The sequence below is a fragment of the Anomalospiza imberbis genome, chromosome 1, assembly GCF_031753505.1.
Source record: "Anomalospiza imberbis isolate Cuckoo-Finch-1a 21T00152 chromosome 1, ASM3175350v1, whole genome shotgun sequence".
Lineage (NCBI taxonomy): Eukaryota > Metazoa > Chordata > Aves > Passeriformes > Viduidae > Anomalospiza > Anomalospiza imberbis.
This window is the reverse complement of record NC_089681.1, coordinates 128,550,314-128,571,837: the sequence shown is the minus strand read 5'-3', so window position 1 is coordinate 128,571,837 and position 21,524 is coordinate 128,550,314. Positions and strand designations below refer to the sequence as shown.

At 36.3% G+C, this 21,524-nt stretch overlaps 1 protein-coding gene across 3 annotated transcripts in view; it reads left to right on the top strand.

Annotated features, from left to right (window-relative positions):
* VPS50 (VPS50 subunit of EARP/GARPII complex) overlaps window positions 1-21,046 on the top strand; it is a 78,736-nt gene extending 57,690 nt beyond the window's left edge. For all 3 annotated transcript variants that reach the window (XM_068211019.1, XM_068211029.1, XM_068211010.1), the window contains 6 exons: window positions 11,848-11,996; window positions 13,081-13,177; window positions 13,325-13,483; window positions 15,690-15,811; window positions 18,701-18,890; window positions 20,306-21,046. In XM_068211019.1, the coding sequence (XP_068067120.1) occupies window positions 11,848-11,996; window positions 13,081-13,177; window positions 13,325-13,483; window positions 15,690-15,811; window positions 18,701-18,890; window positions 20,306-20,425 (837 nt within the window). In that variant the 3' untranslated portion in view covers window positions 20,426-21,046. The remainder of the gene's footprint in view (window positions 1-11,847; window positions 11,997-13,080; window positions 13,178-13,324; window positions 13,484-15,689; window positions 15,812-18,700; window positions 18,891-20,305) is intronic.
* Window positions 21,047-21,524: the final 478 nt, after the last annotated feature.

Genomic DNA, 21,524 nt, shown 5'->3' with positions numbered 1-21,524 from the left:
TTTTCTCATTTCACATTCATTGTGAATGTGTCTGATAACAAAGTTATCTAATCGCAAAGGCTTAGTTTCATGATGTAAAGGTCACTATTGTATGAAATCACTTGTTTCTAATGTACAGCAAAATGAATTAAATAGATTTTGCTAGATATAACAGTGAAATTCGATATTTAAATCTTCTATTATGATTCATGTAATAAAGAGAGAGACAATTCAGTATTATTCTTACTAAGACACATTTTATAAAAAGGAATAGATGACTCATTTTTCTTCAGTAAAAGAATGGCAAAACAGTAAGCTCTCCTGAAGATTGTTCACCTTTCAGGATAATAGAGGTTGTATACTTAGACCTCCCTTAATTTTGGGGAACTGTCCCTGATGTATTTTTTTGATTATATACCATTGGTCATTTCGTGATTTACTTTCAAAATGTGAAAAGCAAATACAGTGCTCATGTCACACTGGCAGTAGATTACTGACCTGCGCAGGAGGATGGTAAAGGAGACTAGGTAGTTTCTGTGGATTCAGCTGAACAGCAGAGTTTATAAAGAAATATTGCTAAAAACTACACCAGAAATGGAAGTTTGAAGTTCTCATATTCCACCTAAATATAAAACCCTTGAAACATTGTGAAGAAGTTTCCTCAGGGTATCATAAATGACCCATGTAGTACTTATTACCATGGATGCTACAGGAAGGTTTTATTTTCTGAGGCTTCTATCTTAGAAAGAGGAAAAAGATGTTCTACTCTGACTTGCACAAGGATTTGAGACTCCACAGAAATGTACTTTATGCTTTTTTAATTCCTTGAAGCATTACATCAAATCCTAAACTGTTGCCTCAGAGAAGCATCTTGGAAAGCTTGGAGGCCATTTCTTATACAGTCAGTAGAGGGAGCATAAGATAACTAATAACCCTAGGCCTCTGTAAAGGAGAAAAAGGCTTCTTGATAGTCTTCTCAAAGGCAGTGTATGCAGAAAGAAAAATTATTTACAGGAAGTACTTGCAAATGAATCAGTTAAAGATTATGGAAAATTGGCAAGTTATGGAAATAATTTTTAAAATTTCTCTGTAGTGATGGTTCCTTCATTTTTTTAGCACTTAAAATAATTGAAAAAAAATTCTAGGAGTGAAATGGAAAAATAACAACAGTTTTTCTTCCTCAGTCATTAATAGTACTGTAATAAATAATGTTATTGCCAGTTGAAATTAACAGCTATGTTCAATGTAAGATTTGAAAGTAGAAAGAAATCTTATCTAACTGCTCTTAGCTTAAAGACTTTCCATGTGGTTTATTAGTATCTTATGAACTTATGCCAATCTTCTAGTATAAATGGAAATTTTTCACTTTTTGATTTATGAGGAAGTAAAAGTATTCTGGATGGTTTTGTTTATTGTTTGCTTATTTTTAAGAATTTGTGAAAGTCAAGGTTCATTTTCATTGTGTCATTAAAAGTACCCTTTTCTTGAGACTGCATGGACAGTTCTGAACTGCTCAAGGATTCTCCGATCTTATTTTAAATTTTTGTAAATTGCTTTCTGAACGTATTCATGTTTGTGTGGTGGCATTCAGTCTCATGGCCTGGTTGGGAATTTAGGTTTGTTGCCTTGTCTTCTACCCACGGTAACTTTATTAAGGGCTTAATTTCTGTCACACTTCAGTTCCTCATGGTAGCATCAATATTTTATTTCCATAAAGATAGTCTGAATCTGACAGTTCTGAGTCTGTGACCAAAACTTGGCCAGACTTGCATATAGATCAGAATAATTTCACAAATCTGTCAGTGTCTGTGAAGGTTGGGCTACGTGGTCTATATCAAGACTCTACAGTAATTTAGATTGGATAATTTCTATAATTTCTAGCTTTCGTCTTGGACTTTCTCAATTCCTTTTTTTTAGATATGAGTGAATGAAGGCCTCTTTACTCAAATTTATTATCAGGAGTTTGAGGAATAATTGGAGGATTGAGTGGCCACTCCCTCCAGCTTTGTGTGGAATTCTGGTAGTTTCTGTTTGGGATTGAATTAATGCTATCTAGTTTATACCAGATACCTTTTTTTTTTTTTTTAAATAATACTACTTGTATTGTTATTCAGCTGAATTTTAAATTTCCTTTGTGAAGGAAAATGTGATGCGGAATGGGAGTTCCGCTCCTGGCAAGTTAAAGCACTAAGTGTTCTTTCTTACATTTTTGTAGCATGTTCAGTATGAAAAATATGGAGGTTGATTGGAGGCATTCCCTGTAACTCCTTATGGAACTGCTCTATTTTCCCATTATTACAGTGCAAGAAGTTTCTGTCCTTTAATATATGCTCTACTTACAGTATACCTACCACAGTTGGAAAAGAAGTACTTTCCTGGTTTTTATTTGGACCACTGAGCGACTAAGATTTCCGACTTGTCGCCAGTGTGCAAAAGGCTGCAGCAATTTGAAGCACTTCCTCAACTCTTCCCTCCATCCCTTCTCATGCATCATGTGCCTCCTGCTTCTGCTGGGGGTCCTTGTCCCCTCTGAGCAGGATTCAGCTATAGCTGAATTACTTCTCCACTGTTTTTTGCAGTCTAATACCTCATAGTGAAACCTACTGTAGTTTATAAACTGCAGCAAGTCCTCCTGCAGTTTAAATTCATGTTTTACACAGTGAGCAGGAAATAGCTCAAATGCAAACATGTGTTTAATCCTGTTAATTTCTTTGCAAGGCAATGATGTGACCTCAGCTGTGATACACTTTATTAAATGTCAGTATGTCTCTCCTACACTGATAAATGATAAACCACATTATAGTAAACAAAATCCCAAACAATAACCAAACCGCTTCGGTTGGTAGTAATGTGCTCCTGCTGGTTGTAATTGGGATACAAAAACATTTTTAATTTGAACTTTTCTTAAAATTTGGATGTTCTATATGATGTAATGAAAATGACAGTGATGAAGAACTTCAAAAGGACTTAACTCTTTACAATTGAGCAAACAGGTTCTTAAAACACTAGTGCTTTAGATATGCCTTCAATCTCAAACAGTTACAAATTTAATAATAATGAAATCCAATTATGGCTCTTTTAAAACACTATACTGCTAATACAAATACTGATTTAAGTATAATCTGAAATTTCTTTTGGTAAATAAATAGAATTAGTTAAAAAGAAATAAAAGGAGCCTACCAATTTGCAAACCTTTATTTACTTTCTTATAGTAAATTTTGTGAAAGTGTGCTGACAGCTTACAGTGATTGAGTAAGCTGTTTTCTGTATGCAACCTCCTTGTCTTTGCCTTAAAGAAATACCATTAGGCTAAAAATATAAGAAACAAAATCACTGTGAGCATTTGTTTTAAAGTAGTTTAGGTCCAGTTACATTTCTGAGAGTTAAGAGAACAGTATGACTTTCAAAGATTTATTTGGCCTCACTGTACTGAACTTCATATGTGTATCTGAACTACATAGTCAGGTCTTTGCACATCTAGCACAGAATAGTTTTCATACAGTTTTCTGCTATGCAGCAGCTTCAGAGTTAGTAATTTAATAATTACTTCTGGATCCTCCAGAAGTAGTCCTCTACAAACACTCTACTCATTCATATAAGCAGATTGTACTAAAAAGAAAACACAGAAAGAGAAGACTGAAAAGGGGATGAAGAAGTGCTGTTCTTTCAGCCTCACTCAGATGTGGCTTAGATTAGGCTAAATACATCAAGACAAGCCCCTTTTTTGAGTTGCTTGTATCTCCTCACTGGCAGTTTCCAAGTCAGTATGTAGACAAATACATCCTTGTGTTTGTAATTTCTAACAGAAATGTGTTTTTACACAGTAATGATATCTGTATTAGTTCACTGAGAGCTTTAAGCCCCTAAGTACAAGGCATCAATCAGTTTCTTGTGTGCTTTGGTGGGAATAATTAGTGCTTTGGAAGGAAAATACTTCTGATTCCTTGCTCTTTCTGTTTTTAAGCAGCTTCTTTCTCTTCAAAAAATGTAATGTAATTGTGATTTTGCCATTGCCTAGATCTTGTTTGTGGATGTCCTGTGTATGTAAATAGCTGCTTTGAGTGATATTGCTGCAAAAAGAAATTTGGAGACTAAATAACCATGGAATACTCATAAATAATTCATTGCAAACAGGTTTGCTCAAGCAAAACTGAAATTTAGAATGAAGGTTCTTTAAGTTACTGTGTCTTACAGCAGTAGAAAATCACTGTAGTAAAGTATCTAAGCATTGCAATGCAATGGATAGTAGAGTAGAATTACTGATATAAATGAGTATGGGTCATTGTATTTAAGAATCTGTCTTTACTTTGGCTTTTGGACTCCTTCCCCAGAAAGTATATGTCTTTTGGCAGAGTGAGGTTAGAGATTGATGGTGCAGAGATGGAAAATGTAGATTATTCAGAAGTACAAATAAGATAAAGATTGGTAGGAATAAATTTTTTTTCTTCATGTCTGTCTTCCCATCCCATTTTGGCTTTGACTCTTTTGTCCTGTGGAATGGTGCAATTCAGTTACATTAGTCCCAGAGTTGGAAACAAATAGTTTGGTTTTACTTAAAATGTCACATCACAGGTCTACATTACATAGTGTGGATTGGTGCCCTGTTATATATGGTTTGGCAAAATACTAGTGTTAAACTCTGGAGAGTCTTGACTGTGGAATTGTTTACCTGACATGGCTGTGCCTAGCACAGGATGCAGCTCCTAAAGGGCATAGCTAAGGTCCTCAGTGAAATGGTAGCTGTGACTCTTGGTGAAGTTTTATTTGGCTGAAGATATCTTGTGCAACATTTCTAATCCATGCTTGGTCTCCTGCTGCTTAAAAGGAAAAAAAAACACTGAAAAAAAAAAAGAAGAAAACACAATTTGTGGGTTTTCTCTTTCCCCTCTTTAAAAGAGATTTCTAAGTGTACATAATAACAATTTTAAGGTATTGTATGAATTGCTTGTGAAGGGAAGAGAACTCTGTGTATACAAAGTTCTGACATGACAAGCACTTTGCAATTATGCTGGGACTTCAGCAGGTGATTTCCTTCCTCATGCTATTCATTTAGAGTTCTTCATACAGCTTTTTTTTTCCTTACTTGACTGTATCACCAAGTGGACTGGAATAATTTACTGAAGTTTTTGAGCTTATTTAATTTGATACATTTTCTGGGTTTTGGCAATTGCTTGGCCTCTCTTTAAGCAGTCTCTGGGTCATTTTATTTTTGTCACTTCAGACTCTTGCTGGGCACTAAAACTGGGCTGTTTCCTGAGGGTTCAAGTGCCTGCAGACTGAGCTCGCAGACTGAGCTCACAGACTGAGCTGCCTCTCAGCTGAGCACTTGGGAACCAGCAGCAGCTCTTCCTGAGAAAATTTCTTTGTACAAGAAAGGGGTGCAGTAAAAATGTGTATGAGCAGACCAGACCAGCTTACGTGGGTTTTTTTTTGCAATGTAGTGGTTCAGGTTCTTATGCTGCCTGTGCATGTGGTTTTCTGTGGAGTCTCATTTGACATTTATTATTTTAGGGCATAGTTCATGACTCATTTTCTCAGTTATCTGTCAGCACACTGTGATTCCTCATAGAGACATTATTGCATTGGTAGAGACAACCAGTAGTAAATAAACCTTCCAAATTCTTGTATTTTTTTTTATGCAAAAAGTCTGCCATTTACCTTTGAACAAAAAAAAAATCAATGTCAAAGATCCCAGAAATTTCGGTGCAAACTTAATTGAACTGTTTTACTGAAGTCAGTGGGACTGACCCAACTGAGGTTTGGGTCATGCTTGTTTTGTGACAAAGAGCATGGAGGATCCCCACTCTTGAAACCAGAAACTCATGCCTGCTCTGAGGCAATGCTGATCAATTCAACCCTGAGGACAATGTGAAACATGTGCACTGTAAATGTTGGGAAGTTTGTGGATCCCTTTAGTGGCTCTTCAATAATGCTATAAAGATACCATTTGCATGAAAAGGATTGTAAAGAATAGGAAATTAATAGCATGGTTTCTCAAGATGGTTTGTAGTTTGGTTTTTAAAGATCAGCTTTCTTGAAGCCTGTAGAGTGGAGATCACGTTGTTTATGTTTGATTTACTTTCTTGCGAGTTGAGGCAAGATTATCTGCTTGGTAAGTTTTGTGCCCCTCAGCAAGAAAATACTAATTTTGCAACTTAAAACCTACTAGGAGTATTGTAAAATATAATTTTAAAACCTTAACACATTTACAACATATTCAAGAAGTACTTTTACCTTGAAAGCAATGTGCTCTTGCAATTGGCCCTATGTATAATTTTCAGCATTCAGTTTCAAGAGCAGTTAGGGATGTGTAAGGGGAGAAAAAAAATAAAAGCCTGATTGGTTGCTTTCAGTACATTTCTTGTGATAAAAAATTCTTTTATATTAAGCATCTGCTTGGAGTTAGTTGAACTATTTTCTGTCAGCTTTTGAATACAATAAGAAATTATGCTTTCTTTGGTCAGTTTGTTTTCTTGTAACCAATGCTCATGATATTACAGAAACTATTAATTACAGTTTTTTAAACAGAGATGATGGAGTTGTCCTGTTTTATGTAAACATTTGGGGTTAGTCTGCTTTTCCTTGTCCATCAGCACACATCAAGTTCTTGGCAGAAGTGTTGGTATGTCACAGCTGCTGTAGGCTGTTCTACTGCCAGAACCTTTCTGGATAGTACAGTTTTGTCCATACTTTTTGAACACTACTTACTTCTTTAAGACTGGGATTTCTTCAGTAGCATTTTGAGTTATTGCAAAATCAAACCTAAAATTTTTGCTATTGTGTATGTATATTAAATCAAAACGATTCTGAAACTGAAATCTTATGAAAAAACTATTAGGCCAGAAGAAGAGAAGTTTTAAAAGATTATTGGTTATGAGTGTGATCTGCAGAACTTTGTGTGCTGGGGACAGGTTGTGTAGTTTACTGGTTTTTGTTTAAAGTTAGTGGAGGTGGATGACTGTAATTAACTGTCAACTATTTCACCATTAGCAGATAATCAGTTGCTTCAGTCATAAGTTCTTTTGGATGACTGAAATAAGTGTTTCAGTTTTTATGAGATCAGCCCTGTAAAAATGTCTGTCTTGCAAATTGAAGGTCAAATTTTTAACTTAGATAAGTAGCTTATTAATTTATACTTCTGATTTAGGTAATTAGTTTATAGTCTCCTCTTCCCATTGAGATGGAAGGCTTAACAGAGGCTTGCCACTAGGTTCAGCCAAATTTGAAATGAAAACGTTCTCTTGTTACAGATGACATTTTAAAAGAGATTGAAGGAGAGGCTTGTTCCTTACACTGATTTTATTTTTCTACCTGTTCATTAAAAATTTTCTTCTTGGGTGTAAACAATTAAATGATAAAGTGAAGTACCCAACAGTTCAACAATATCACACTCGCATTCATCTGATACCTGTTATTTGCTAATACATACCTTTTTGTTGTAAAAACATGTTCCAGATGAATTTCAATTCAACTGTAGGTGTCTTGCAAAGATCCTTCCCAAAGCATACACTGTAGTTCATACTACTGTTATTAGCAACCCTTAAATAGGCAAAACAGCCATAAGCCTGCTTTAACACTTCATCCTGATATTTTCAGGTCTTTATAGGAAAGCAGCCTGTAAAAATAATTGCTAGTTGGGTATGCCTATCATGTACAGCATTAGAACACACCGTTCTTTTCCTGTGGCAGTATGAGGAAATTAAAGTAAGACTAGAGAAAATTTAATAGGTAAGACCTGCTGTAAGGCAATACTGGTTAACCTGTCCTGCTGTGCCTACTGCAGTTCATTTGGTTATTGTTCAGATGAGTCTGGTGCATTTAATTTATTTTTTAATTTTTTTTAACACTTTGAGTTTTTTCTTTTTTGGCAAGGAAGGAGAAGAGCATCTTGTAGTTTGCATCAGTTCCATGTATATCTTGAAATTATTTTATCAAATCTATTTTGTGCAGTTTTCTTACATGGATGTTGTGTGGGCTGTGATATGTCTTTGACATATCCCAGTTCTGCTGGATCAGCAGGACCTGCTACTCTGATGCAGGGAGGAGCTAAGCAAGTTTATTCTGCTTTAGTATTGCTCTCTGCATGCTTAATGCTGGGTGCTACAGTATGTTCTCAGTGTAACTTGACATTTCTTGAAGCTAAAGTTCGACTGGATTCTATTTAATTTTCTGGCTTCTACTCCCCTACTTTCCTCTTCCTCTTGAGGCTAGCAGTTTTACAGGACTCTGCTTGTATGGTACACAGAGGGAATCTCTGGCAACAGACATTTTCTTGCACATTTTCTTCATTACTGGAAGGGTTAACTTTACCAAGTCCAGTACACTGAAAAACACCAGATTTCTTTAAATAGTCTGTAGCCTTTTTTCCTGTTCCAGCCTGTGTATTTTCCCCATTTATTTGTTGCTTTCAGTCATTTGATCATTTCTGTAAATGAAGGCAGGAGGAAAAAACACATGCATCACTGAGACCCTTTCAGAGTGATCCTGTACTTCTTTGGGGTATTGGCACACTGGCTGTTTGCTTTTTGCTGTCAACATGCTTTTGCAGTGCCTGCTTTTTAGAACAAATTTGGAGAATGAAATGCTCATGCTGTTTGGCCACGATATTTGAACCAGAGTTTGACTCCCTGGCTGAGGGTAGCATTATCTTTGACTTAGCCAGTTCTCATGTACCTTTTGTATTCTTCAGCTGCAACACCTTTTTGGCATTTAAAATATGTTACCTTCATGAGAAGCAAAAAGGAAGAAAAAAAATGTTTAAAATGTGTTTGAAGTGGCAGGCAACTTTGAAGTGAGATAAATACACAATGAAATCTTCATAATATTTGGTTTTTACTTAATTTGTAATTAGTCTTTGAAAGAAAGAAAGCTTCTTAAATGTTTGCTACTGATACTATTCCCCCAGCTCTGTCACTCATTGTCTCTCCTAAGAATACGGCATTGCTTGTTGAGCTGTGAGTTTGGCTACTTTTGTCCTGTGTAAACACTTCAAAACTGGGTTTTTTTAAAATTTTTTTGTTGGTTGTTTGGGGTTTTATTGTTGTTTTTTTTTTTTTAATCTGGGTTTTTGAGAATGGAATTAAGTGAAAAATATAAAAGAGCAGGCAGATAAAGAGGGAATTGTAATAATTAATCAATATTGTCTTTGCCTTAGTTAATGCTTGTTAATCAACAATCAATTGATCGTTGATTAGATGTCATTGCCTATCTGCAGTAAACATGTGGATGTGCTCAGGAAGTACACTTCCATAGAGCTCACTGAAAGAGGTTACATGACCTTCAGCAAATATCCAGGCCTTTTGGCTTGCTTATCCATTCTGATAAACTCAGCAGAATGCAAACTTCATAGTATTGTGAAGCATCTAGTCAGTTTAATTCCAGATATATCTGGCTGAGTGTGAACACAGATCAGAGCAAAGAAAATTAATTTTTCAGATAACATAACATTGTAGCTAGCCTTTATAATTGTTCCTATGCTCAGTGCAACTGTATCTGATGACATTTGCCATAAGCTTCTTTTAGATGCTTTATCTTCTGCTCATTGATGTATTTCTGTGAGATCTTTTAGTGCTACAAATGATGTGTTGATGGAATTTCTCAGTCAGCAGTCCTTGTTTTTAATGTCAGAATTTCTGTGGGGAACCATCAAGGTTCCCTGCTTTATTGGCTTTTTATGCCTGTAACCTTATTACAGTGTTTTTTTATAAGTCTGAAGGTACTTCCTCACCCTTGTTAGTGAGAACTCTGCTTTCCCAGACTGTGCATTGTTCCATCTGCTGTAGCCCATTTTTATATTTGTGTTTGATGTCTCTGGAGATGCAGAACTGAAAGAGCCTTTCTGATTTAGCAAATCCACCTCCTATTGCCTTGGGCTGTCACACCACAGGAGGAAACTGCCAAATAAAATCTGAGAGAGTTAAAGTGGAACTTGTGAATTTTTGTTCCTCCACACCTCAAACCACTTTTAACAGCTTGGCCGCTATTATCTTCTCAGTTGTCTTATATTCTTAATGTCACTTCTGGTTTGGCATTCATCCCGGCAGTAAGCACATTCTGGTGCTGCTTTGTCTATAGCAGAAAAGTTTTGATCTTTGTGCTCATCCTGTATCACTTCAATTCTCGCCAGGTCCTTACACATTTTGACATAATCAATTTTCACCTGCCCTACCTTTAAATGCTGCAGCACTACCACAATGGGTGTGCCAGATATTTTGCTATCAGAATAACTGCCCTGTTGATTTTCCAGTTTTCAACTGATCGTATGTGCAATACTTCTCTTGGTGTTTTGAGGTCTGCAGTGAAATATTCCTCTTTGTCTCAATCCTGACATATAGAATGAGTGACACCACTACTAATTTCCACCAGTGTTTCAGGTGCTCACTACTCTCCTCCTTAAGCAAAAGTGTCTGAACAAAACCTGTTTGAATAGCAAGTACTCTATTTCAGGTCACTTCTCACAGTTGTTCTCTGCTGTGGAGCCCAGAAGAAATTAATGGCTACTGTTGTGGTTAGCTTGAGTCTGTTTTTCTCCCTCTTTTCATAGTTACTTCACTGCAATTTCTTCAGTTTTTATTTCTATCTCTAGTTGAAACAAACAAGCAATTCACAAACTTGAAAGCTGTTTTTTTTCATTATGTTGTTTTTGTCTTTATCTTTTTCCCTTTTTTAACCACAATTTCAGAATTACACTAATTTGTTTTTTTTGAGTCCAAACATAAATGTTATGTTTAAGCATTATTATTGTCATATTGATTGGTTGTTCCTATGCTGTTTACAGCAGCCATGTTGAGCCACTGATTTTACTTTTGTAAAAGTTATTTTTTCCACTACTTTGTCACTGTTACTGTTACTTGTTTTCATTCCATGCTTACAGGCTGATATGTTGTAGCATCCATAGACTGTAGACTCTGGCCAGGGTTTCTATCTCCAGGGGTTTTACTAAAATAAGTGCCATATCCTGCCTGTCTTCTTACCTATTCTGGGTGCTGTGCCTTTCCTTTGTAGCATTTCTCATCTTCTTGTGGCCTGTGTATAAGCATGGTATGAATAACTAACTCAAGCCAACCGGAACTACCTTTGTTTTTTCATGTTTTCATGTCCTGAAACCGTCTGAGGACTGGGAAATAGACAGGCTTCAGAGGGTGTCCCTTTGTACACCTGCTCTGGGAATTTCTTCTTTCTGTGATTCCTCTTCTAGCTGTGCCCTGTACTTAGATTCCTTAAATCTGGGGGTAGAAGTTTTCTCTATTTTTTTCCTTTAATTTTGGAACAAGGTACTGGTATAACCTGTTTCTCACTACAGATTCTACTCCTTTGCTGTGAATATTTCCTTGCTTTCTAGCATTGAGATGTGTTCAGGATAGAAGTTTTCGTGGAATGGATTAGTTGAGGTGTTAGGGCATGGGTTGGATACGATGATCTTAAAGGTCTCTTCCAACCTAATAATTCTGTGATGGAGAACATCAGTTGTTTTTTACCTAAGTTAGCCACTGCTCATAGAAGCAGTAAAGCCCATGCAGAAGTAACATTCCTTCCTTTATTTGGTTGCTGTCAAATTGAATATAGTGTCTCCAAGGATGAGAAGTCAGTCTCCCAAAAGGCAATTGGGCTGAAGCCTGTTTGGGTGTTAAGGTGTAGTGAGAAGATTGTTCTCTGCCTTTTTCTTTTAACTTACTTTTAAATTGGCTGCTGGTTTACATGATCTGATTTTTTCACCCATTTCACTATACTGTTTAAATAGAAATAGGCTTGATTTAAATTACACCCTAGAATTTGAAACACTCCATCTTATCTGGCATCTGAAACTGATCAGCTGGAGCCATCCTTTTTGGTTTTGTGGAGTTCAATTTGTTTAATTCTTTGTTTCAGGAGGTGTCTGCTGATCCTTCAGGAACTCTCACAGCTGCTGAAGAGAGAAAAGAGAAGGTGCCAAGCCCACATCTCAGTCATCTTGTAGTTTTGACATCTGGCAATTCGCTGTATGGCTTGGCAGAGAGAGTGGTGGCCACGGAATCCTTGTAGGTTGTTTACTGTACACACTGTATTTGTGATCACTGAAAGCTATTGATTGTTTAAGAAATTGTGGTTACAATCCAAATCCTTCTTGACAGGTCAAAAATTCCTATCTCTCAATGTGATTTTATATATGAGCGATAAAGGTGATTTCTGTATTGAAGGTACTGGAGTCTAATTCTTTGGTCTAGCAACATGCAAACACAAGAAATGAAATTTTACTGTAGATGATCCAGTAATTTCTGACAATACATGGCCAAATCTATCAGGAAAAAAGTTCAGTTTCAAAGAGGCTAGTGGGAATATTTAATCTGTATGGTTCGTTTTCACCTTATATTAAATACTTGATTCAGAACTGCTTAGTTCATATCAGTTTGGCTTGAATCACTGTGATCTTTGCAATGGTTAGAAGTGTACCTATGTCACACCACAGGAGAAGAAGACATTATAACAAATTAATGCAAATGTAACAAAATTATTTTTATTTGATAAGAATAATAGTAAGAGCTAGGAATGATTTTTCCCTCACATGAGATGACACTTAAAGATTAGGAGTTAATTTTAAAAAACATTTTTTTTTCATTTATGCTGAGTTAGAAATATATTTTCTTATTATGTTGTTATTAACAAATTCTACCCCTGGGAAGGAATATGAAATCAAGTTCTGTTTTATAGATTCACTAGCATAAAATTAATTGGGAATGTTATTTTGAAATTCTAAGATGGATTTATTAATATCGATGTTGACTGTCCTGCAGTGGAAATTGTGTGACTCTTGGTCAATGACTTTACTAGACCTCATCTCAGACTTTTGCAGTGTATTCTCAGTAAAACAGCAATACAAATTTTTTATATTCAAGCCTTAGTCTTTTTCTTCAAATATTTTCTTGTTTGCAAATACATTTTAAAATTGTCAGAATTGAGACTGCTAGTTGATATGCTGGCACGCAACTGATACGGCTCTTCTCATGACTAAATTTTCCAAGGTTACATATTGTTATTGCCAGATATGTTGGCTGTAGAGTAAAAATTGTAAAGAGATGCCAAACATTGCACTTAATTCACAGTAAATTTTCTTTGCTTTCAAAGGGTATTTCTGGCTGAGCAGTTTGAATTTCTTCAGCCTCATCTTGATGCAGTGATGCCAGCTGCCAAGAAGCCTTTTCTTCAGCAGTTCTATTCTCAGGTCAGAATTATGTAATTCACAGCTGATTTCCATACAGAAGATCTGAAACTTGTACATTATGGGGAAAGTACTTCTACATCATAGTTATATATTGCTCCTACTGGCCAGATATTTACTGAAGTGAATTTTATTTATTTTCTATTTCAGACAGTGTCAACTGCCAGTGAACTGCGTAAACCAGTTTATTGGATTGTTGCTGCTAAAGCCATTGATTATGAACAAATGCTTCTTCTCATGGCTAATGTGAAATGGGATGTGAAGGAAATCATGTCACAGCACAACGTATATGTAGATGCTCTTTTAAAGGTGAATAGTTTATGGGAAGTGGTGTGCTAGAGTTTATATAAACACTAAATTGCTCTAATACTTCACAAAAACTGTTAAAGTGGCATGGCTAGGACAATACATCATCCTGACAAATGGGAAGTTACTACGAGATCTATCCAGAAGTGTCATTATTCTTGCTTCTAAAGCACTGTTTTCAGTGATGATTTTTTGACTGCATGGTGTGTGAAAGTGATCAAAAAAGTTTAATGAGTCTCACACTGAAGTCTTGAATGGTAGAGAAGTGTGTAGTAAGCAGAGTAACACTGAGGGAAATTCAGTGGCCAGAGATAGCATTTAAAAAAAAAAGCCCAAAACACCCTATTTGCTGTTCTGAATAATTTTGCTGATTGTCTTTGACATGTATCATAGGAGCTGTAGGTCAAATCAGCACCAATAATGATCATGCAGTATCTAATTGAAGTTGCTGTATTAGAAGTTAACATTTGAAAAGGAAGCTAAAGGGAAGTTACTCACCGAACTTGTCGATTGCATTCAGTAGATGTTATTATACATTGCCATGTCTTACGGTATACAGGACTATGTGTAGCAAAAGCTACACATCTGTGTGGAATAACAGTTCGGATAACACCTTCATACTTTGTAGCTCTTCTCTGCTAAAAAAAAAATCAAGGCAAAGAAGGAAGAATTTGACAGAGGATATATCATTGCACTGAATTTGATGGAATCTTTGTGATAGTCCTTATTTATGCTGCTGTAACTTTTTGGTGTCAGTTTGTGCTTAAAATAGTTGATCTCTGGGGCAAAAGTTTTTTCTTCTGTGAATATGCAACTGCTGATGAATTTGCTTCAGGACAATCAGAGCTAATACAATTCATAACCAGTTTTGGTCTCTCTATTCTATAGCTAGTACTAGTTGCTACAAAAGCTTTTAAGTAAGTGCTAAACAATGAGTGATTTTCTGTGTACACTGATACTCCAGGAACATCAGATGTGAGCACAGTGATTAAAGTAATAATCAATTACTTTCAGCCATGTGCTCACATACACAAAGTTCTGTATTCAGTCATAGTAGGTTGGAAGCAGATAAAGTGGGGAAAGAAGATTGTTGAAGAAATAGGTTGTGGAGTGTTAGGCATCTTCATCTTCAGAAGAATGAGTTGTATGCCAGTTGAAGCATGACATTGTGGTGCCCTGCATCTTGCTGCCAAATTCATCTTTCAGAAAATTTGTGTTGAATGCCAGTTGGTTACTGCAGTTCTCTTCTGACTTTCTTCACTTACTGAATTTTTGAGAGGGTCTGTAAGAAAAAAAGGAAAAGAAAAAAACCCTAGATTAACAGCCTTGGAAATAAAATCTCTGTTGGGCAAGGATGGTCTTAAAAGACTGCCCTGCAAATTACTTTTGCTGGTTATACAGAGGATTCATTACCATTCTGCTTGATATTTAAGTAATTTGATACTTTTTTTATGATAAAGGCTTTAATCATTGGCAGAGGGCTTTGTTTCACTTTACATCACAAAAATCATTGTAGCAGTAATTGCATTCAGTTGTGACTAGTTTCTCACTCAAGGTATCAGCTGAAATCCATCGAGGCCATTGATGATTCGTGTGGAAACAAGTGCCTACCTTTAACCTGAATTGTTACCTAGCGCTGCAGTGTGGTCCTAAACTGTTAAGATTTAGTTTATTTCAGTGGATTCTCTCAGCTCCTTCTAAAGCACTGAGGAATTACCTAATGTGAAAAGTTGAAGAATGAAAAGTGGTTACAATGTTTCTGAGCTTCTCTTTGAAAGCCGGTGGGGTGGGTATTTAGAGGGATAAAGAGATCATAGCTGGATTTTCTTCAGTGTCTGTATTTTGACTTAAAGAGTTAAATATGAGTTTAGGAGTGAGGCAATGACAATGGCACCTGAAGGATAAGCTACTTGGTTCATTTTCAGAGGTGTCAGTTTCACAGAGAACCACAGCTCTGGGGAACAGAGCAGCAGTTCCTTTAAAAAAAAATCACGGAGGTAATGTTGTGAGCGATATACTAGAAAGTGATATGTTTTCTGCTTTACACATCGAGTTGTCTACAGTTTGTGCCTATTAAGCCTCTCTTCTTTGCTTCTATTTTTCAGTATTCTCTTTCATGTGCATTTCTAATTAATTGTTGCTGTTGTTGGATGTATAGAGTATAATCCATTTTTACATTAAAGAGTAAACATATTTTATGTTTTATTAGGAATTTGAAGAATTTAACAGGAGGTTGAATGATGTGTCTAAGAGAGTCCGTATTCCATTGCCAGTCTCCAACATCCTTTGGGAGCACTGCATACGCTTGGCCAATAGAACTCTTGTGGAAGGGTAAGTATTTATGAAAGCCTTGCTTTTGGGTAAGTATGTCTATAATGATAATGTTTATTTTATAGAGTTAAAAGTTCTAATTTTATAGTGTCCTTGTGAGTTCATGTGCTTTTGGGGACCCTAAAAATTAGCAGTGCTTAACACACTCCTTAGCAATTGTCTCACACAGTCTGGTGCAGCATTAAGCCTAAAGAGGGTGGTCTTGATCCTAGATACTGCTGAAGAATGACACTGAATGTTTTATTGAAGCATTTGAAAATATAGTACTCTTTCAAAGAAACTTCTATATGAAAATTATCACTTCCCAGCAGAGTAAAGAAGGAAGCTTCAATATAATAGTCAGTACTTCCATGGTGATGCCATTTAACTTTGCCAGGAAGAAAGATGGAGTTATTAGCACTATCAGTTTTCTTAAAGTACCCATGGAACATGAATTTTCCAAATTCATCAAGAACAGAGAGGTGTCTCAGATGGCTTGCTCGGGCACCTTAGTCAGGAACCTACACCTTGCTCATCCCTTGTTCTTGTAATCACTGTCCCAGATTCAGTTTTGTAGCCTGAGTATTGTAGATTTTTCATTCCCTGCATTTATTTTTACGGTTTTGTTCCTCTGCTGCATATGATTGGGCTCTTACTAGAGCTTCTTCTGCATCATAGAATATGTGCTGTCTTCCACTCCTTCTACATGTTTCCATACTTCTTTCCTGGTTATCTTTAGCCTAATCACTCCCTCCTACCTATTTTACTTCTTTCCATCCCACTCTCCTGCTGTCTGCTCTAAATTAGGACCTCAACAAAACACCCTTCTTCTCCAAGTGTTAGCTGCCTATTGAGAATCATCAGCTTCCACTGCTTCCATAAAGCCATCATTTTTTTGTCTCCTACCCATTTTTTTCATGCCATCATCCTTTTGCAGTCTCTAGAGATCAGTTTCATGTTCAGGGTAACTAATACCCTCCATGACCTGTCTCTGGCTTCTCAATTCCTTCGTATAACATATGGCCTATACAACTAGCTTCTTTTTGAAATTTTATTTTCTATTTATCATGCCTCAAATAAAAGGAAGTGAAACAAAGGCCCATCTGTTCTCCTCTCGGCTCCCCTTACCTTTAAGTTGATAACACTGTCAGTCACTATCAACCTCCTCTACCTCAGCCGTTGTGTTTGTTTTCTACTTGTTTCTTTTTCTTACATCACATTCATCTTTTGTGGCTTCCGTGTTCATGAACCATTTAATCCTTATCTGTGAAGATCATCACTCATATGTCTTGCTCCATGCTGCAGCTCAGGTTCATGTTTGCACCTTACCATGAAACTTTGACCTTTACTTTCACCTAAGCAGGTTGGACTAGGAATACTTTCCTGATACAATTTGTCCTGCACCATTTCTGAGAAAGCAAAAAGTACTTATTATCATCTTCTCCCAAATAGTTGCCTGTAATTTATTATTCTTGGCCAGTTTTGTTGTTTTTACATACCTTGTAGGTTCTGTGGAAAGGGAAGGAAGTTGTTCTGAATAGGTGACTCTCTGAATGTGTAACTTCTTTTAGCTCTGTATTCAGTGAATGTATGGAGTTAAAAGCCACGAAGGAGATGTTTTTCATCCAGTCAACTGAAATTGCTTTCATCAGGCTCTTCACTGAATGAAGAATTACCTCCACGGCAGTCAGTTATCTTTCTTTAACTTTTGTCCTTCCCTATCTCCTAGTTCTGTCTTCTCTCCTGTTTCCCAGCTGGCTTCTTGAGCTTACTGAAAATCATCTGCTAGTCTTCTATGAAGCTCCACAGGACTTTTGCCTTGGCCCTCTCTCTTTTTGTCTCTTACTTTTGCATTCTGCAAATTCTTTCTGTGTACCACCTCTTAAGTGTGAAATTTCTTCATATTCTTAACCTGACTTTTCTGTGTATCCATCTTTCATCTGCATGTTTCTGCTGCCTCTTTTGCATCAAACCTAATAATCTAGGGAGTGTATAATAATTAGGATCAACTTTGTGAACCAGTGAAAAACTGAGCTTATTTTAGATTCGGTAGAGGGGAAGAGTGAGACAGGGTTGTCACTTATGGGAGCTGCTGGTGGATGAGCTGGATTAAGTCTCTGAAGTCACTGTGCCCCAGACCCTGTACACAGTTGAAATTGGCATTCTTAAGGGCATTGCAGTGTCATTTCCTTTGATCTTGACAAATGCTGTTCCTTATCCATTTGAAGAACTGCAGAGATAGTTTTCCTCATTTGTTGCCTATCACTCCACTATGATCCTTGCTAGTATTACCCTGCCCTTAAAGTCCTCTACTATCTCCTCTAACCTGTCACTAGTTTGCTGTCAACTTGTTCTCATTAAATCATCAACTTCTCACAGAGATGAGCCAGTGCTGCCACCCTTCATCCTCTGGTTGCTGTAGCTGTTTTTGAATAAGTAGCTTTGTGTCTTTGCTGCTCCCACTTGGTTCAGCAAGCTCCTGGTGACCATGCCTAAAGCTGCAATGGGTACCTTTCAGACTCCGGTGGTCGTGATCTCTTGAAACTGCTGTCCAGTGTGCTAATTAGCATTGGTTTAATTTCCTCTAACTTACTTATAGTAAGTTGTTCAATGTAGGATTTTTTTTGTGGCTTTTGGGAGAGGAGGGTGTGATTTTTCTAAGTATCACTGGGTACAGTGAGGTTCTGTTTGATGACTGGGCTAAAATGTGTTGTACTAATGCAAATAAAGCTCTGCAGCAGACATCCTAAGAGAAATTCTTGTCTGCTCCTAAGAGAAGTTCTTGCCTGCTTTTGACTTAAAACCATAATTTTGCTCCTCCTCAAGGTTCAAAAAACTAAGTTAACTTTGAGAAGCAGAATTAATTTTTATTTCCTTCTAAGTCCTGCTTTGCACTGTTTCTCTTTTTAGTTATGCCAATGTAAAGAAATGCAGCAATGAAGGACGTGCCTTGATGCAACTGGATTTTCAACAGTTCTTGATGAAACTAGAAAAGTTAACAGACATTAGGCCTATTCCAGATAAAGAATTTGTGGAGACCTACATTAAAGCATACTACCTGACAGAAAATGACATGGAATCCTGGATAAAAGAACATAGGGTAAGAGTTAAATTTGCATTCTTTTCCTCTCTATTGAGAAAATTCACCCTGATGATAAAAACATGCTAACATCTATAAATAATCAATAGTTTTATGTATTAAAAATGAATATAGGCATATATATGTATATTTTCATTTATGTTAATGAAACTTATATAGGAAGCAGTGTAAATATAAGTGTATATGTGCATATGAGTGTTCATTTTTTCATATGAATTTAGTATGTGTTTGAACTGGTTCAACATCTGATGACTGGGGAGGATGACTAAGCCTTACATCTGCCTATTGTATTAAAAATGTAGAGAACTAGAGCAAAGGGAAATTGAAAACCTTTGTGAGCTCTTCAGAATATCCCAAAGTGCATAGCTTGATCATCAAGAATTACGTTTTGGGATCACATATCATGGCCTCTAGGATTAGATTGCTTAAACTAAGTTGTAAGGCACAATGGAGAAGTCATTGCTTTTTCTTTCTTCATTTGATACTGCTTAATCAGCATTTCTTGCTGAGGTAAGTCTATATTTGTGTTTTGAAAACATTCAGATGCTTTCACTCTAGCATGAACTAACAATTATAACAGATCTGTGTGAGTAATAGTCACATGCTATTGGGGATACCCATCTTTGAAGTAAAAAGTCTTTTAAAGTGACGCACTTGAAATCTGTATTTTGGGATTAAATCCCACTAGAAAGGGAGGGAAGAAATATGTCTTTGACTGAGTTTTCCTTGTATTGCCTGGAGCCCTAAGAGAGATTGTGAGCTATGGGGTTTGATGACCTACAGGGAAAAGCTCTTTTTTAAAACACATTGGTGGAAGCTGTGTTTTGGATAGTGTTAAGACATAAAGGTAATACTGGCAAATATGGTGTTTCCACAGGTGTTAAGAATTGTTTTCTTCAGATTTTTGATATTTTTTCCTCCTTTATCATATACTGAAATCAAAATCGTTTGGAGACTCTGCAGACAGAAGCATTTAGAAGCTTATTGGAAATGGGAAGTCAAAATAAAAAAGATCACCAACATTTATCGTAGTTTGTAGAAAAAAAAAGTTTTTGTGTTAAAAGCTTAATCATTTGCATGTGTTTTCCCACCAGGCCTCCCAAAGAATGGTAAATACATTAAAAATTGATTTATATACATGTTCACAGAGTTACTTTGTGTGAACTCTTTCCAGTACTTTTAAAGTCATAAGCATTTTTCATTATAAGCCACCATGTAGCAAAATACAGTTTTGTCCTCTGCCTCAACTATGAAAACTATCCAGACTTGACTGAACTACAGCTTTAAATCTCCCCTGTGTACTGATGCTCCTATCAATTGTGAAATCCACACTGAGTATGTCTGCGTATTTTAAAACTTTCTGTGTTTGTCTGGGGTTTTATTCTGCCCTAACATGATCTGTTTTTGTTTGCCAGGAATATTCCACTAAGCAGTTGACCAATCTGGTGAATATTTGTCTGGGCACCTACATCAACAAAAAGGCAAGACAGAAGCTGTTAGCTGCCATTGATGACACAGACAGGCCTAAGAGATAACTGGAGAAAGCTGCTTTCTTTCTGACTTGTACCTTTTTCTGTTCGTGTGAAGCACGCAGACATTTCTCTCATGGACTAATGACAACATTAGAAATGTTGTGCATGACCTTTCTTAGCAACATTGGAGGCACTCTGAAGTGGCAATGGTCTAAAATATGACTTTTCTAATCTGTAGAATTCTTTTCTGTTGTATTTTTTTTTTTTCGGTTACTTGCCCTTAGTAAAGGGCCACTGTGTATCACTGATGAGCTATATGTTTTACAAAAGTGTATACTGTAAGTAAAATCAAAATCAGAGAGAAACACAATGGCTTAATATATCATTGATGCTCTTTTTAAATAAAAGGGCTACTTGAACTTATGATTTCTTTCCTCCCTGCTTTCACCTCCAGAAATTGTGCTGTATTATAGTCCAGTGTAAAGTGAAAGGAGATGTATAATAATTTGATCTATGTATCCTGCATGTGGATTAAGAGTGCAGATCAACTAAGTACTCTCATGTTAGAGCCCATCATCTTCATATGTATTTAAAAATGTTTCTTTATTTCAGAATTAATTTAGTCATATCAAAATTATTGACTTCAGATTAATAGAAGATAATAAACATTGTATGCTAATATGATTTGTTTGTGAGACTTTGTTTTTCCAATTCAACAGTGCAAAATGTCAGCAATAATGCCAGGGAATTGGAGTAATGTTTTTGTGACCAAAGTTTTGGATTGATACCAAGATAATCTTCCTGTTTCCTGCTTTGCTGTAGGCATCCTGAGTGATCTTGAGCAAAGTAAAATGGCTTGACTGCATATGTGCCCTAGAAATCAATTTATTAGAGCATCACTGACTTCACAGGTTTACCTTTGGTTTTCAGTATGTAAAGTTTCAGGAATTTTATTTTATATTACACACTCAACTTTCTGGAGTGCTCTCAGACCATTTTAAAGGAAACTTTGAGCTAACAGGTAAAATAAATTGCATAGGTTGCGATCCACTGTTGTGTACAGCATGCTAAATTCTCAGTTTAGGATTCATACTTGCCATTGTACATTAATTCAGACATAAGGGAACCAGAAGTTAGTGAATATCAGCAGTAATGCAGTGAC